Source organism: Hyla sarda, chromosome 8 (assembly GCF_029499605.1).
Source record: "Hyla sarda isolate aHylSar1 chromosome 8, aHylSar1.hap1, whole genome shotgun sequence".
Classification (NCBI taxonomy): domain Eukaryota; kingdom Metazoa; phylum Chordata; class Amphibia; order Anura; family Hylidae; genus Hyla; species Hyla sarda.
This window is the reverse complement of record NC_079196.1, coordinates 206,333,593-206,350,095: the sequence shown is the minus strand read 5'-3', so window position 1 is coordinate 206,350,095 and position 16,503 is coordinate 206,333,593. Positions and strand designations below refer to the sequence as shown.

Sequence of the window (16,503 nt, the reverse complement as noted above, 5' to 3'; positions counted from 1 at the left end):
GGGAAAACTGCAACTTGAATATATTGTAACAGATACAACAATAAAAAGGAGTTGTCTTAGGAGAAGAAATCTGAATGGATTAAAAAAATAAATAAATAAAACACCGATCAATGGTTACATAATAAAATTATTTATTATTAAATTATTTTTTATTTATTTACAGTGACCCCCCCGACCTACGATGGCCCCAACATATGATAATTTCAACATGCGATGGCCTCTCAGACGCAGCATCAACATACGATGCTTTTGTATGTCGGGGCCATCGCATAAACGGCTATCCGGCAACGCAGACTGTTTCAGCTGCTACCGGATAGCCGTTTACGGTGCCCCATGTGGTCCGCTGACGATCACTTACCTGTCCTCGGGGCTCCGGCGCATCCTCTTCGGGATCCCCTGCATCGCTGGCGCTCTCCTTAGTCATCACGCTGTCCCGTCATCCAAAAGGAGCGGCGTGCGTAGTGACATGATGGCAGCGGCGGAGAGCGAGGATGCCGGGGAAGCAGAGACGTCCGGAGCGGCGGGGACACCCCGGGGACAGTGATGGAGGGCGACATCCAGGGCAGCGGTGATGGTCCGGAGCGGCAGGGACAGGCGAGTATAACATCCTATTCTTTACATTGCACGGATCCCTCAACATACGATGGTTTCAACAAACGATGGTTCATTTGGAACGGATTACCCTCGTATGTTAAGTGACCACTGTATTTTTAGAAAATTAAAAAAAAAAAACAAAAAAAAAAAAAAAAACACTCAATTACTCATCCCCCCCAATCCCCACAAAGTCTTTCCTATTCGCCGTGGTTCCTCACCGGAAAAAAAATAACACACACAACACAAGTTTCTGATGAGAATTGGCAGAGGCTCTGGCAACAATTGGCGGAGTTGGCATTTCCTTATGTTGAGACAGGACCAGGTAGTGATCTGCAAGGACCTGTTAAGTTTCAAAATTGCTTTGATGGTGGGTGGTAAAGATCAGGCAAATTTATTATTTTTATTTTTTTTGTCTAACCACAAGAGATTAAAAAAATATATATATATATATATAAAAAACACATACACGCACACACCTGAGAGATGTTGTGTCCAAATAATTGGACCTCCCCGTGCTACCTACCTTGCTTAGTTTCTCCCCATCCGTGTGGGGAATTAAAGTTTTCAGAGACTGGAATCCAGCATTGATGCTCTGCATGCGGCGACGTTCATTGCTATTTGCGATTTCCCTGCGTATCCGCCTTTCCTGGTCTCGTTGCGTCTCTGGTGTCAGGGGGATGTTTGCAAGGCTGAAAAACAGAGCAACATGAGAAGTGTTTTTATTTTTTTAAATCACTACAGATGCACATTCACACTTTCTGTACAGGCACGTATGTATGCTTTATAACAAACTTTCAGCAAAGTAGGGGTTACGGCGGGCGTGGACGATATTCTGCCTCCATAATGTGACCTGTTAGGCACCTCCGTGTGTGGCCTCGCGCAGGAAAGGATGGAAGCCGGATCTGAGGACCCCCCCCCCCCCCCCCGCCTTTCATCCCCTCCTGTCTGCCCTGAGGGTTCTGTAATAATTTCCAGATGACAATATCAGAAGGGGAATGAAGGCAGCTGACCCCCTCAGGGTGGAATGAGGGAACTCCGGCTTCCTGCCCCCGCCAGATCTATTCCCCCGTACAGATAGATGGGATTAGTCACAGGACATGATTAACCGGAGGACAAAGCGCAGCCGCAAGACACCTCACAGCAATGGGATGTTAAGGATGCCGTCCATAAATCCCACATAATATCTGCCTCCTCCGCCAATAAACTGTTTGCACATCCTCTGTCTTCCCTTCAGCAGATGAACCCAGAAAGCTCTTAAAGGGGTACTCCACTGGAAAACATTTTTTCTTTAAATCAACTGGTGCCAGGAAGTTAAAACAGATTTGTAAATTACTTCTATTTAAAAATCGTAATCCTTCCAGTACTTACCGTATTTTTCGCCGTATAAGACGCACTTTTTCTTCTCCAAAACTGGGGGGGAAAAGTCGGTGCGTCTTATACGGTGAATACACATCTATCGCGTCGGTCCCTGCGGCCATCAATGGCCGGGACCCGCGGCTAATACAGGACATCACCGATCACGGTGATGTCCTGTATTAACCCTTCAGACGCGGCGATCAAAGCTGACCGCCGCATCTGAAGGGAAAGTGACACTAACCCGACTGTTCAGGACCGCCGCGATTTCACCGCGGCGGTCCCGAACAGCCCGACTGAATAGCCGGGTTAGTGCTTACAGGACACCGGGAGGGACCTTACCTGCCTCCTCGGTGTCTTCTCCGTTCAGGGATCCCCTGTATGGCCGGCGCTCTCCTTCCTCGTCATCACGTCGTCGCGTACGTGCGTCAGCGTGCGTAACGACGTGATGGCGGCGACGGAGAGCGAGGATACCCGGCCAGCAGCAGAGACGTTCCGGAGCGACGGGGACACGGCGACAGCGATGGAGCGACATCCAGGGCAGCGGTGACGGGTCCGAAGCGGCGGGGACACGTGCGTATTACCTCCTATGCAGTGGTCTTCAATCTGCGGACCTCCAGATGTTGCAAAACTACAACTCCCAGCATGCCCGGAGGCTGTCCGGGCATGCTGGGAGTTGTAGTTTTGCAACATCTGGAGGTCCGCAGATTGGAGACCACTATTGGGTTCGAAATCTTTATTTTTTTTAGATTTTGCCCCTAAAAATTGGGTGCGTCTTATACGCCGGTGCGTCCTATAGGACGAAAAATACGGTAGCTGCTGTATGCTTCTTTTTGAATTTCTTTTCTGCCTGACCACAGTGCTCTCTGCTGACAACTCTGTCCATGTCAGGAACTGTCCAGAGCAGGAGAGGTTTTCTAGGGGGATTTGCTCCTAATCTGGACAGTTCCTAAAATGGACAGAGGTGTCAGCAGAGAGCACTGTGCTCAGACAAAGGAAACAAAAAAAAGAAAAAAACTCAAAAAAGAAAAGAACTTACTCATAAGTACTGGAAGGGTTAAGATTTTTTAAAAGTAGTAATTTTGCAAATCTGTTAAACTTTCTGGCACCAGTTGATTTAAAAGAAAAAGTGTCTTCCCCTTTAAAAGCGCAATTGACAACATGGCCAAAGCAGTCCTTTTATGAGCCAATAGGGTTAAATTCACCAATATCCGATGCCTTTAGTGGCACAACATCCCTCATGACAGTGTTTCCCAATCAGAATGCCTCCAGCTGTTGCAAAACTACAGCCTTTCGGCTGTCCGGGCATGCTGGGAGTTGTAGTTTTTCAACAGTTGGAGGCACCTATGTTTAGAAACCATGACCCAGGTCTAAAAACACGGCAATATAAACTCAGTATTGATGAGGGACTTCACAAGAGGTTCCTATAAAGGGTCTCATCCACTGATGTTACTGGGAATTCCAGGCCGACAATGTGCCCAGGGTGGGCGTACGCAAAGACTGGGTTTACACTAGTGTTATAAGGATGCATCTATGCATCCCTATTACTGCTGCAAGTCCTGGTCTGACCAAATGGACAGCTGAGGTCAGTGTTTCCCAACCAGGGCGCCCCCATCGTTTGCAAAAACATAAACTCCCAGCGTGAAACCCTGGCTCACACCCATGACCGGGTAGGACTTGCAGCCGAAATATGTTCACCAAAAAGGTGTCCGTGCTATGCTAGTGTGAGGGCCCCATCACGTGGACGTGATCTTGTAGACTGGCACTTATTTAAAGGGGTTCTCCACTTCCCTGCCTTACGGAGCTCCGCTCGCAGCGCCGGAAGTTTATTACTCCGAACGCTGTGTGCGGGCTTCAGTGTTCAATGCCGCCCCCTCAACGAAAGTCTATGGGAAGGGGGCGTGACACGCCCCCTTCCCATAGACTTTCGTTGAGGGGGCGGGCGCGACGTCACGAGGGGGCGGCCTCGAACACGGAAGCCCGCACACAGCGTTCGGAGTAATGAACTTCCAGAAGGCAGGGCAGTGGAGAACCCCTTTAAAGAGGACTATAAAAGCACAACCATCATGCAGGGAGTACCACCCAAACAACAGCTGGATAGTTTGTGCCCATTGCTTCTATTATCCATCGGCCGCACATCTACTACAGATGTGGACGCGCAGCCAACGAACAAGGCCGAATAGATCAGTAACAGAAGGACGTAGTGGTCCCGGTTCATTTCTATGGGGCTGACAAACATCCGAGCGCTGTACTATTCGGGTGTGATCACACACAGTAACATTTTATATATTTTATTTTACTTTCAGCACGTTATTTTCGTCTGATATTTTAGCAGATGATGTTGGAAAATAAAATATGCCTGGAAAGTTTAAACAGTCCCTAATGGTTACGGTCAGCCCCGTATAAAATATAAAATGGACTGGCAGGGCATGTGCATGACCACTGTGCCAATCCCTATCTATACCAGTGTTTCCCAACCAGTGTGCCTACAGCTGTTGCAAAACTACAATGCACAGAATTCAACACTGGCGGCATATGCAAATAATGTGAGCAGATACCTATGGCACAATACACTTCAGTAACATTTCCAGGACCCTCTATAAATGAGGACATGGCTGTTGACTCTGCGCACACAACTAAACAAGAGGCTTATCAGGGGCAATATAACCAAGATTAAAGAGACTCTCCGACTTTAGATAACACAATTGGCCTATGAACGCCATTCTTCCTTATCACTCTTCTTTATATGACCAGCACGTCTAATGACAAGTGGAAGAGCTGCATTTCTATCCCAGGGCAAAGAAAACTAAAAAGGTGGCTCTTTAGATACACGTATCTAACTCAGGGAGCAGAATAACTAGGTCCCCTCAGGCCCCGGGCGACCACAACTCTGCAGGTTTTCCACTGACAGTACATAGCTAAAGGGCCAGGGAAGAACAATAATTACACCGCTATATACTTAGTCTAATTGTGAAATGTATGTAGAGAGGTATTAGTTTATTGGCGGTGACAGTATTAGGGACCATGTTTAATTTGTTTCCTGAACAGACCGAACATCTTCAGTAGACTTATGGGTATCGAACAGTATATGTTGAAATATAGATGTTGAACAAAGCCCTAAAACGTTATGTGACTAGGGCCTAACATACGTGTATATGTATCTTATTTATAAGAAGACAAACACACACACACACGCAAACAAACACACAAACACACACACACGCAAACAAACACACACACACACACTAGGCGGTATGGCCAAATGTGTGTCTCGCTGTATTTTTGTAACTTATGGCGGTTCCACGGTATATAATGGTCCTCCTTACATGACAGTGTGCTCAACCCATCACCGGCCGAGGCGGAACATCGCTGCAGTCGGTGATAGGCTGACGGCTGTCTGACGTTCCATTCCCTAGGAAGCAGATGAGGCCGGTACCAGACCAACGGGAGGTGAGTTAATGGGGTTATCCAGGAAAATAATTTATATATATAATATAATATATATATATATAATATATATATTATAAAATATATATAATATATATATTATAAAATATATATAATATATATATTATAAAATATATATATATTATAAAATATTATAAAATATATATATATATATATTATAAAATATATATATATATATTATAAAATATATAATATATATTATAAAATATATAATATATATTATAAAATATATAATATATATATTATAAAATATATAATATATATATATTATAAAATATATATTATATATAAATAATATAATATATTATATAATATATATATATAATATAATATATATTATATATAAATAATATAATAATATATATATATATATATATATATATATATATATATATCTATATCTATATCTATATCTATATCTATATCTATATCTATATCTATATCTATATCTATATCTATATCTATATCTATATCTATATCTATATCTATATCTATATCTATATCTATATCTATATCTATATCTATATATCTATATCTATATCTATATCTATATCTATATCTATATCTATATCTATATCTATATCTATATCTATATCTCTCAACTGGCTCCAGAAAGTTAAACAGATTTGTAAATTACTTCTATTAAAAAAACGTAATCCTTTCGGTACTTATGAGCTTCTGAAGTTAAGGTTGTACTTTTCTGTCTAAGTGCTCTCTGATGACACGTGTCTCGGGAACCGCCCAGTTTAGAAGAGGTTTGCTATGGGGATTTGCTTCTAAGCTGGGCGTTTCCCGAGACACATGTCATCAGAGAGCACTTAGACAGAAAAGAACAACCTTAACCTCAGAAGCTCATAAGTACTGAAAGGATTAAGATTTTTTTAATAGAAGTAATTTCCAAATCTATAAAGAAGAAAAAGGGGGGGGGGGGGTACCATAAGCCTCTAGACTAATACCATAAAATGGTACATGATGATTAGTAGATATTAAAAAAAAACTGTGCTTCAATTTACTAATGAGAAAATTTATTATAAAATAATTATAAAAGATTGTAAAAGGATAACATTAATAACAACCTCCTTTCACAGGGCCCTTGTGGGGAGGTGTTCAAGCATAAACAGCATATAATAAAACAGTAAAAATCTTAATAAACCGCTATGTACTGATATAACCCGCTAATCCGACATTTAATATACCGGCATGAAACGCTTCTCATGTGTTAGCGGGTCGGATTAGCGGGTTATATCAGTACATAGCGGTTTATTAAGATGATTTTCTCTTCAGCTGCTACAAAACTATAACTACTTTCGGCTATATATTTTAGTACCAGTAAGGGTGCGTTCCCACACGGCGTGTATTTCACGCTGCACAAAATTTACGGCAACAGCGGGAAATACGCTGATTATTCTTTGCTCACTATACACACAGGGCTTTCCGGCAGCAGCCCTATGCATGTAGTGAGTTTTAGAGGCGGGGCTGTGTGCCGGCGTCACGTGGCTCCGCCTCCAAAACTCACTGCACACATAGGGCGGCCGCCGGAAAGCCCTGTGTGTATAGTGAGCAAAGAATACGCAGCGTATTTCCCGCTGTTGCCGTAAATTTTGCGCTGCGTATACGCCGTGTGGAAGCCGAATGAGTTGTAGTAGCTGAAGAGAAAATCATTGTGCAACATTTCGCCGACTGCGGACTCCTGTACAATAAAGACCGCCGTCTCATAGACCTCTATGCATTCCGTGCAGAGTCCGCAGAAAGAATGGGCATGTTCACGAAATCAGATTTTTTTTGTGCTGACACAGAAATTCAGCCGTTTGCACAGCGCAGCAGAATCCCATTGAATTAAATGGGACTCTGCTGCTGTAAATTTTGCGCAGCGTGAAATACGCTGCATATACGCCGTGTGGGAACGCACCCTAAAAGGTTTTCAGACATATTCCAAGGCAGATAAAGTCACATTACTAGACTGAGCAAAGTCTCTATGTTCAGTCTATTTCCCAAAAATACACTTTTTTGTTGAGACTGCAGCAAATCAAGGTACATTCACACATGGTGGTGGTTGCAACAACATTTCGGCCATGTGTGAACATATACTTTTCTTAGGGTATGTTCAGGCAATAGAACAAAGTCAACTCACTATTAGACTATGTTGGCTTCATGACAGTAAATGGGTAGGCCATTAGCATACAGTTTTAGGATAGGGTCACATTTGCCGTTGCCTATTTTATTACCGATTGACTTCAACAAGTAGGAGAATACGCAGCAAAATACAGCATGTGTGACCCTACCCTTACTGGTATCCCACTGTATATTGGCAGCACATAGCCTCAAACTTGTGACCTGCCAATGCTTGAGAGATTACAACTCCCATCGTAGAAGTCTTACAATAGCCAGAGAGCCACAGGTTGGGGACCATTGCCTTATACAGAGGCTTCACAATTAGGGCACGTTCACATCTCTACCATACACAACATACATCTGACATATCACAAGTACATGTACCATATTTCTTTCAATATTGCATATGTTTTTATCGGAGACAATTGCATACGTTTTAAACATCTACTTTATTTTTGTAGCTACACAAGGGCCGGTTCACATCTATACCCCAGCAGTACATCGGGAGATCCGTTTATTCGGTACCTAAACGTACACTGCAGTATACCCATAGACTTCCAGCCACTTTGGCTATGAACATATACTTTTATCTCCATAGAAGTATATTAGTGGCTTATGGTGTGGTATAGGTCTAAGTGTTTACATTTTGTATAGTTTTATTTTTTTTGCTTGTTTTACATATTAACAAAACAAAGTGTATATGTTTAGAACGTATGCAAACGTATATAAAGCATAAACAAAAAAATTTTTATACAATAACGTATGCAACATTGGTCCAAGTTGGTCTTGTTTTGGTACATACATTTGTTGCATACCACAAATGTGTGCTACAGATGTGTACCTACCTACAAAGGTTTCAGAATGAGGACCTTCCGTGGACTCAAAGTTGTAAAATCCGCGATTGAGGATTTTACAAGGCAATTCTTATGCACTCTCGCAAAATCCACAACTGCATATCCGGTGTGTGTGAATAGACCCAGACCCACCCACACGTGAGGTATACCGCAAAACGTATGTACCAAAACAAGACCAGACCAATCAGGCCCAATGTTGCACACTTTTTTTTTTAATCGTATTTGAGAATGATATAGAGATAATAAATATATATATATATATATATATATATATATATATATATATATATATATATATATATATACACACACACACACATACATACATATACACACACACACTAGAGATGAGCGAACTTACAGTAAATTCGATTCGTCACGAACTTCTCGGCTCGGCAGTTGATGACTTTTCCTGCATAAATTAGTTCAGCTTTCCGGTGCTCCCGTGGGCTGGAAAAGGTGGATACAGTCCTAGGAGACTCTTTCCTAGGACTGTATCCACCTTTTTCCAGCCCACCGGAGCACCTGAAAGCTGAACTCGTTTATGCAGGAAAAGTCATTAACTGCCGAGCAGAGAAGTTTGTGACGAATCGAATTTACTGTAAGTTCGCTCATCTCTAACACATACGAGAACAATGCAGCACTACTTATCCAAACTGTGTCCGGTGCCAGCGCCCCAACTTGATTAAAGTCCATGCAATAGAAAAACCATTGGCGCAGCACTCCAAACGATTAACCTCTTCAGGACATAGGGCGTATGGATACGCCCTGCATCCCGAGTCCTTAAGGACCGAGGGCGTATCCATACGCCCGTGGGAATTCCGGCCCCCACCGCTAGCCGGTTGGGGACCGGAGCCGGATGCCTGCTGAAATCGTTCAGCAGGCATCCCGGCATATCGCCCAGGGGGGTCATTATGCCCCCCATGTCGGCGATCGCCGCAGATCGCTGGACAATTCAGTCCAGCGATCTGCGGCGATTCCGGGTCAATCGGGTCTCCGGTGACCCGGTGACCCGGAATTACTGGCTGTTCGGGGCCGTCTCTGACGGCCCCGAACAGCCAGAGCCTGCAGAGGTGAGGTGGCACTGGTGCCACCTCACGATCGCCCTGATTCGTCGGCCGGATTACCGGCCGACCAATCAGGGCGCCTGCTGCGGGTGTCACTCCCGCACCCGCTCCGCCCCTCTTCCGGAGGGCGTGAGCGGGTGCGGGAAGACGACCCCCGGTGCTGGGGACCCCGATCCCCGGCGCCCCTGTTGGGATCGGGGCCCCAGGAGCAGCTGCGGCGGCGAGGGACAGTCCAGCGATGAAGCAACAGCAGGAGGTGAGTTACAGCCTCCTGCTGTTGCTTAGCAACAGCTCCCAGCATGCAAAAAGGGCATGCTGGGAGCTGTAGTTATGCAACAGCAGGAGGCAGACCACCACAACTCCCAGCATTCCCTTATGGGCATGCTGGGACTTATGGTTTTGCAACAGCTGGAGGCACATTATTTCTATGGAAAAGTGTACCTTCAGCTGTTGTCTAACTACAACTCCCAGCTTGCACAAACAGCTAAAGTGCATGCTGGGAGTTGTAGTGGTGCATCTGCTGGTTGCATAACTACAACTCCCAGCATGCCCGTTGGCTGTCGGTGACTGCTGAGAGTTGTAGTTTTGCAACAGCTGAAGGCACACTGGTTGTGAAACTCAAGAGTTTTTTTTTACCTAACTCAGTGTTTCACGACCGGTGTGCCTCCAGCTGTTGCAAACTACAACTCTCAGCAGTCACCTTACACCATGCACCGTACATGCTGGGAGTTGTAGTTTTGCAACAGCTGGAGGCACACTGGTTGTGAAACACTGAGTTAGGTCACAAACTCAGTGATACATAACCAGTGTACCTACAGTTGTTGCAAAACTACAACTCTCAGCAGTCACCGACAGCCAACGGGCATGCTGGGAGTTGTAGTTATGCAACAGCTGGATGTCCCCCCCCCAATGTGAACGTACAGGGTACACTCACATGGGCGGAGGATTACAGTAAGTATCTGGCTGCAAATTTGAGCTGCCGCAAACTTTCTGCTGCAGCTCAAATTGCCAGCGAGAAACTACTGTGAACCCCCCGCCCGTGCGACTGTACCCTAAAAACACTACACTACCACAAAAAATAAAATAAAAAGTAAAAAACACTACATATACACATACCCCTACACAGCCCCCCTCCCCTCCCCAATAAAAATGAAAAACGTCTGGTACGCCACTGTTTCCAGAACGGAGCCTCCAGCTGTTGCAAAACAACTCCCAGTATTGTCGGACAGCCGTTGACTGTCCAGGCATGCTGGGAGTTTTGCAACAGCTGGAGGCACCCTGTTTGGGAATCACTGGCGTAGAATACCCCTATGTCCACCCCTATGCAATCCCTAATTTAGGCCTCAAATGCGCATGGCGCTCTCACTTTGGAGCCCTGTCGTATTTCAAGGCAACAGTTTAGGGTCACATATGGGGTATCGCCGTACTCGGGAGAAATTGTGTTACAAATTTTGGGGGGTATTTTCTGCTTTTACCCTTTTTAAAAATGTAAAATTTTGGGGAAAACAAGCATTTTAGGTAAAAAAAAAAAAAAATTTTTACATATGCAAAAGTCGTGAAACACCTGTGGGGTATAAAGGTTCACTTAACCCCTTGTTACGTTCCCCGAGGGGTCTAGTTTCCAAAATGGTATGCCATGTGGGGTTTTTTTTGCTATCCTGGCACCATAGGGGCTTCCTAAATGCGGCATGCCCCCAGAGCAAAATTCGCTTTCAAAAAGCCAAATGTGACTCCTTCTCTTCTGAGACCTGTAGTGCGCCAGCAGAGCACTTTTCACCCCCATATGGGGTGTTTTCTGAATCGGGAGAAATTGGGCTTCAAATTTTTAGGGGTATTTTCTGCTATTACCCTTTTTAAAAATAAAAATTTTTTGGGAAAACAAGCATTTTAGGTAAAATTTTTTTTTTTTTTTACATTTGCAAAAGTCGTGAAACACCTGTGGGGTATTAAGGTTCACTTTATCCCATGTTACATTCCCCGAGGGGTCTAGTTTCCAAAATGGTATGCCATGTGGGGTTTTTTTGCTGTTCTGGCACCATAAGGGCTTCCTAAAGGTAACATGCCCCCCAAAAACCATTTCAGAAAAACGTACTCTCCAAAATCCCCTTGTCGCTCCTTCCCTTCTGAGCCCTCTACTGCGCCCTCCGAACACTTTACATAGACATATGAGGTATGTGCTTACTCGAGAGAAATTGGGCTACAAATACAAGTAAAAATGTTGTCCTTTTACCCCTTGTAAAAATTCTAAAATTGGGTCTACAAGAACATGTGAGTGTAAAAAATGAAGATTGTGAATTTTCTCCTTCACTTTGCTGCTATTCGTGTGAAACACCTAAAGGGTTAAAACACTTACTGAATGTCATTTTGAATACTTTGGGGGGTGTAGTTTTTATAATGGGGTCATTTATGGGGTATTTCTAATATGAAGACCCTTCAAATCCACTTCAAACCTGAACTGGTCCCTGAAAAATACTGAGTTTGAAAATTTTGTGAAAAATCGGAAAATTGCTGCTGACCGTTGAAGCCCTCTGGTGTCTTCCAAAAGTAAAAACACGTCAATTTTATGATGCAAACATAAAGTAGACATATTGTATATGTGAACCAAAAAAAAATGTATTCGTAATATCCATTTTCCTTACAAGCAGAAAGCTTCAAAGTTAGAAAAATGCTAAATTTTCAAATTTTTCATCAAATTTACGGATTTTTCACCAAGAAAGGATGCAAGTATCGACAAAAATTTACCACTATGTTAAAGTAGAATATGTCACGAAAAAACAATCTCGGAATCAGAATGATAACTAAAAGCATTCCAGAGTTATTAATGATTAAAGTGACAGTGGTCAGATGTGCAAAAAACGCTCCGGTCCTTAAGGCCAAAATGGGCTCCGTCCTGAAGGGGTTAAAAAAAGTGTAAAATGTATTCCATCATGTCAGTAAAAGCAACGTTTCAGCCCCTCAATGGAGCCTTTTTTTTTATGCTTGAAAAAAAAAAAGCTCCATTGAGGGGCTGAAACGTTGCTTTTACCGACATGATGGAATAAACTTCACACTTTTTTGAATCTTTTGGAGTGCTGCGCCAATGGTTTTTCTAATGAATAAATAAATAGATAGATATAGATATATATCTCTATATCCATCTACACATACATACGGGAGAAAAAATAAAAAACCACACACAAACCTATACTCACTTCCCCACACCTATATTCCTATAGGAAAGAAAAAAACATATACGGTACGTTCATAAATGTTTTTTTGTGGCACGGAAAAGTGGTGCGTGCACAATAAGTTTGTAGACAATTGTACAGGGGACAAAAGATAGCCAAGAGACCTACTTTTTGGACTACGTTGGCCAAACGGAAGTCAATGGTTTACCGTAACATGCGTTACGCACAATTTTTAATGGCATACTGATGTGAACCAGCTCTACGCCAATAGTCTCCAACCTGTGGCTCTCTGGTTGGGACAAGACTACAACTCCCACTATCAGAGCTGCAGTTTCGCAACAACAGGAGGAGGTCCACAGCTTCGGCGCTGTATGTTGCAAGTATATATCGGTATACGAATGAAGCAGTATGCCATGGTATACAGTGGCGGGTCCATTTGGTGTACAATTGTAACGTATACCGATACCCCCATACGTCACTAATACACTTCTATTGGCACAATGCAAGTCTATGGGGAAGATTTATCAAAACCCGTGCAAAGGAAAAGTTGCCCAGTTGCCCATAGCAACCAATCAGATGGCTCATTTTGCAGAGGCCTTGTTAAAAATGAAAGAAGCGATCTGATTGGCTGCTATGGGCGACTGGGCAACTTTTCCTCTGGACAGGTTTTGATAAATCTCCCCCCTATGTGTATACTACAGCTTGCATTTTGACACCGCTATAGATGTGAACCAGCCCTTGAGGCGGTGGTTCTCCAGCTGTTGCAAAACTACAACTCCCAGCGTGCCCGGACAGCCGTTGGCTGTCCGGGCACGCTGGGAGTTGTAGTTTTGCAACAGCTGGAGACCACTGCCTTATAAAGAGTTAAATACATTGATAACCCTGCTCCTATTTACTTTACAAAAAAAACTACTTCAAATACGGAGCAACTTTATTTAAATGAAAAACTACAATATCAGAGGGTGACGTCATCTGCACTACAGAGCAGAGCGCCTTCTACCACACGAGCCGCAAACACTCGGTCACGTGACCTTCCTCCCCCCCTCCTCCTCCTCGTGCCATGCTTTGTGCTGAGCAGAAAGCGTGGTCAGCCGCGCGCACTACATCTCCCGGCATTCCCCGCGCCGCCGCACTACGTTTCCCGTCGGGCCGTGCGCTCCGACGACACTCCTACTCCAGGCGGGCTGCAGAGTCACGGCCAGGCCTGTCTGCGCTATACCGCGTCCCGCTCCCCCCGCGGCGCGCAAGGTCACCAACACGGTCCCCACGAGCCAAACTAGTCCTCCTTCGGGCAACCACAACACCCAGCGTGCCCTCCCTCTCGCCTCACCGCGTCACCGTCACAACAAAACACGAGTTGCAATATGGAGGGGGGCGTGTTACACGGCGGTGTTCACACGCACTTACTTACGGGCGCCGCTGTATAGCCGGTGCACCGTGACCTTGTGTGAACGCGTCCTGACAAGACGCAGCCTCTCTGCCTCCATTCACACCACGCGTCTAATCCTATCCGCCATTTCACATGGTTGCGGTTTTTTTCCTCAATTTTCTGCAATAACGCATAAGCATGCAGGTAAATTCTGATGCAAATGAAACAACAACAAAAAACGCATCATCATTGCGTCTCACATGGGAAATCGCAGCATGGTCACATGACCTTGCACTAAATTCACCCCCCTCTCTTGCCAATGCCAGCTGTGCCAGGCTACTTCCTCCTATACCATGACCTTGTGCACACACACAGCCTGGCATAGTGAGCAGCGCTGGTTCTGCTGGTATTTGTAGTGCTCTCATACACCCCCAGTGGTGCAGTCTATGGAGGAATCAGCTGATTAGTGAGAGGAGGGGGGGTGTGCGGCTGCCAGACACCAACCTTACATCTTATGTAAATCCCCCCCCCTACCCAATGCCTGTTGCCCCCACCCAGGGGGCATGCGTTCGGGCAGCAGTGTTTCCCCGGGCAGTGTTGTTGCACGCTCCCAGCTCTGCAGCATGGCCGGGGCACCACGTGGGTCTGTTTGCAAGTGACAAACCTTCCCCCACCCCTGCGCCCTTTAAAAAGCCCTACATTGCCCACTACCCCATCACCCTAGACAGCCCCCCCCATACAGCCAGGGTACATTGGGGTCCCCCATTCCATGCCACCCCCAGTAAACCCAGCTGACCCCCCCCCCACACCGCCTCCTCTGCAGCCCCTGCCATGTGCACCCGGGCACCTACCTGCACAGGCCACCAATGACTTCTTTCTCCGTCTTCCTGAAGTGTTGCAGGGAGGGCACTTTCTGCGCGGGCATCATGAAATACTCCATAGCAATCAGCAGGAGGACCAACCTCCACCCCCCAAAAAAGCCTATCCCTCCCACCACCCCCTTAGTAGTATAGTAGTAATAGCAGCGCCCCCCTTTTTCTGCTCGTGCTCTTTGTGGGCTCCCCCGATCAGCCTTATTGATTAGGTGATGGTGCATGCAGGGGATCAATGGTGTAGTGTGTAGGATGTCCCAGATGATCGGGGGGAGGTGTCTGTCTCTCTCCTTGTGTTCTGCCTCTCAATGTGAGTGTGTGTTTGCAGCTGATGTCTGTTTCAAGGCGGGAAACAGCTGGTGAGAGATCAGAAACAGCACCCCTCCCCCTCCGAGCCTCCCCAGCCTACACTCCCCCCTCCTTCTCCTAACCCACAGCCAAATCCCAGCCCTTCTTCCGCAGAGTAAGGCATTGCATGTAAACAAAGGACTATTTGCAAAGCATTGCATGAGCTGCTGCGGTGGGAAGAGGGCTGGCATCTGCAGAGCTGGCACATGCATGGTGCTGCAGGGGTGCAAGGGCTAAATTGGGCACGGATTTGGGGTGCATTGGGGCCCGCTGGGAGAAGGGGTGGGGTAACAGAAGCTTGAATGGGGAGGACGAGAAGCTGATCTGGCTGCATGCGCCACGCTTGGGTGATCAGTCCCATCAGCTGACAGCTTGGCAGAGAGGAGAGCAGGGGAAGGAAGGAGAAAGAAGAAGGAGAAAAGAGCACATGTTCTGTGCCTGCATCATCCTAACCCCTGCACTGCCAGGGAGGAGGCCCAATCAGCACATGGGAGCACCCACAGGGCACAAAGATGCCTTTATTCTCATGGATCTACAGCTGATCTACACCAAAAACTCATATCACTTCAGAGCTTTTATTTTTTTTTTTTTTTATGGACTAGAAAAAAAATGTGTCTATTTAGAATCAATGCAGACTATTGCACTTTCAGCGCCATAGAATTTTTTTAGTAATAATAATTGATATGGCACTAAAAAATTACGCAGCACTGACAAACTGTAAGATGTTAGTATATTATAATTAATTATAAAATATAAACCTATGCAGACTATTGCACTTTCAGCACCATAGACTAGAGATGAGCAAACTTACAATAAATTTGATTCGTCACGAACTTCTCGGCTCGGCATAAATTAGTTCAGCTTTCCGGTGCTCCGGTGGGCTGGAAAAGGTGGATACAGTCCTAGGAAAGACTCTTTCCTAGGACTGTATCCACCTTTTCCAGCCCACGGGAGCATCTGAAAGCTGAACTCATTTATGCAGGATAAGTCATCAACTGCCGAGCCGAGAAGTTCGTGACGAATCGAATTTACTGTAAGTTCGCCCATCTCTACCATAGACATTTTTTTGTAATCATAATTGATATAGCACAAAAAAATTACGCAGCACTGACAAACTATAAGATGTTAAAATATTATAATGAATTATAAAAAGACTATTGCAGTGCTGTAGACACTTTTAAAAAAAAAATGATAATCCTATTTATATAAGCGGCAACAAATTACGCAGCTCTGCCAACTATTGGACCCAACAATATTACAACTAATTATAATTTTTTTTTTAAATTTAGAATCGAAGTA

The 16,503-nt window shown here is 44.8% G+C and overlaps 1 protein-coding gene across 4 annotated transcripts in view; it reads right to left on the bottom strand.

Annotated features, from left to right (window-relative positions):
* The window catches only part of TFAP4 (transcription factor AP-4), a 49,156-nt gene that overhangs the window by 13,269 nt on the left and 19,384 nt on the right, over nucleotides 1-16,503 (bottom strand). Inside the window, exons 1-2 of one of the 4 annotated variants that reach the window (XM_056534998.1) lie at nucleotides 14,836-15,683; nucleotides 1,118-1,283 (exon numbers count right to left, since the gene is read on the bottom strand). In XM_056534998.1, the coding sequence (XP_056390973.1) occupies nucleotides 1,118-1,283; nucleotides 14,836-15,080 (411 nt within the window). In that variant the 5' untranslated portion in view covers nucleotides 15,081-15,683. Of the gene's footprint in view, nucleotides 1-1,117; nucleotides 1,284-14,022; nucleotides 14,496-14,835; nucleotides 15,684-16,503 lie in introns of those variants that run through there. The other 3 variants (XM_056534999.1, XM_056535000.1, XM_056535001.1) reach the window with 3 other exon arrangements.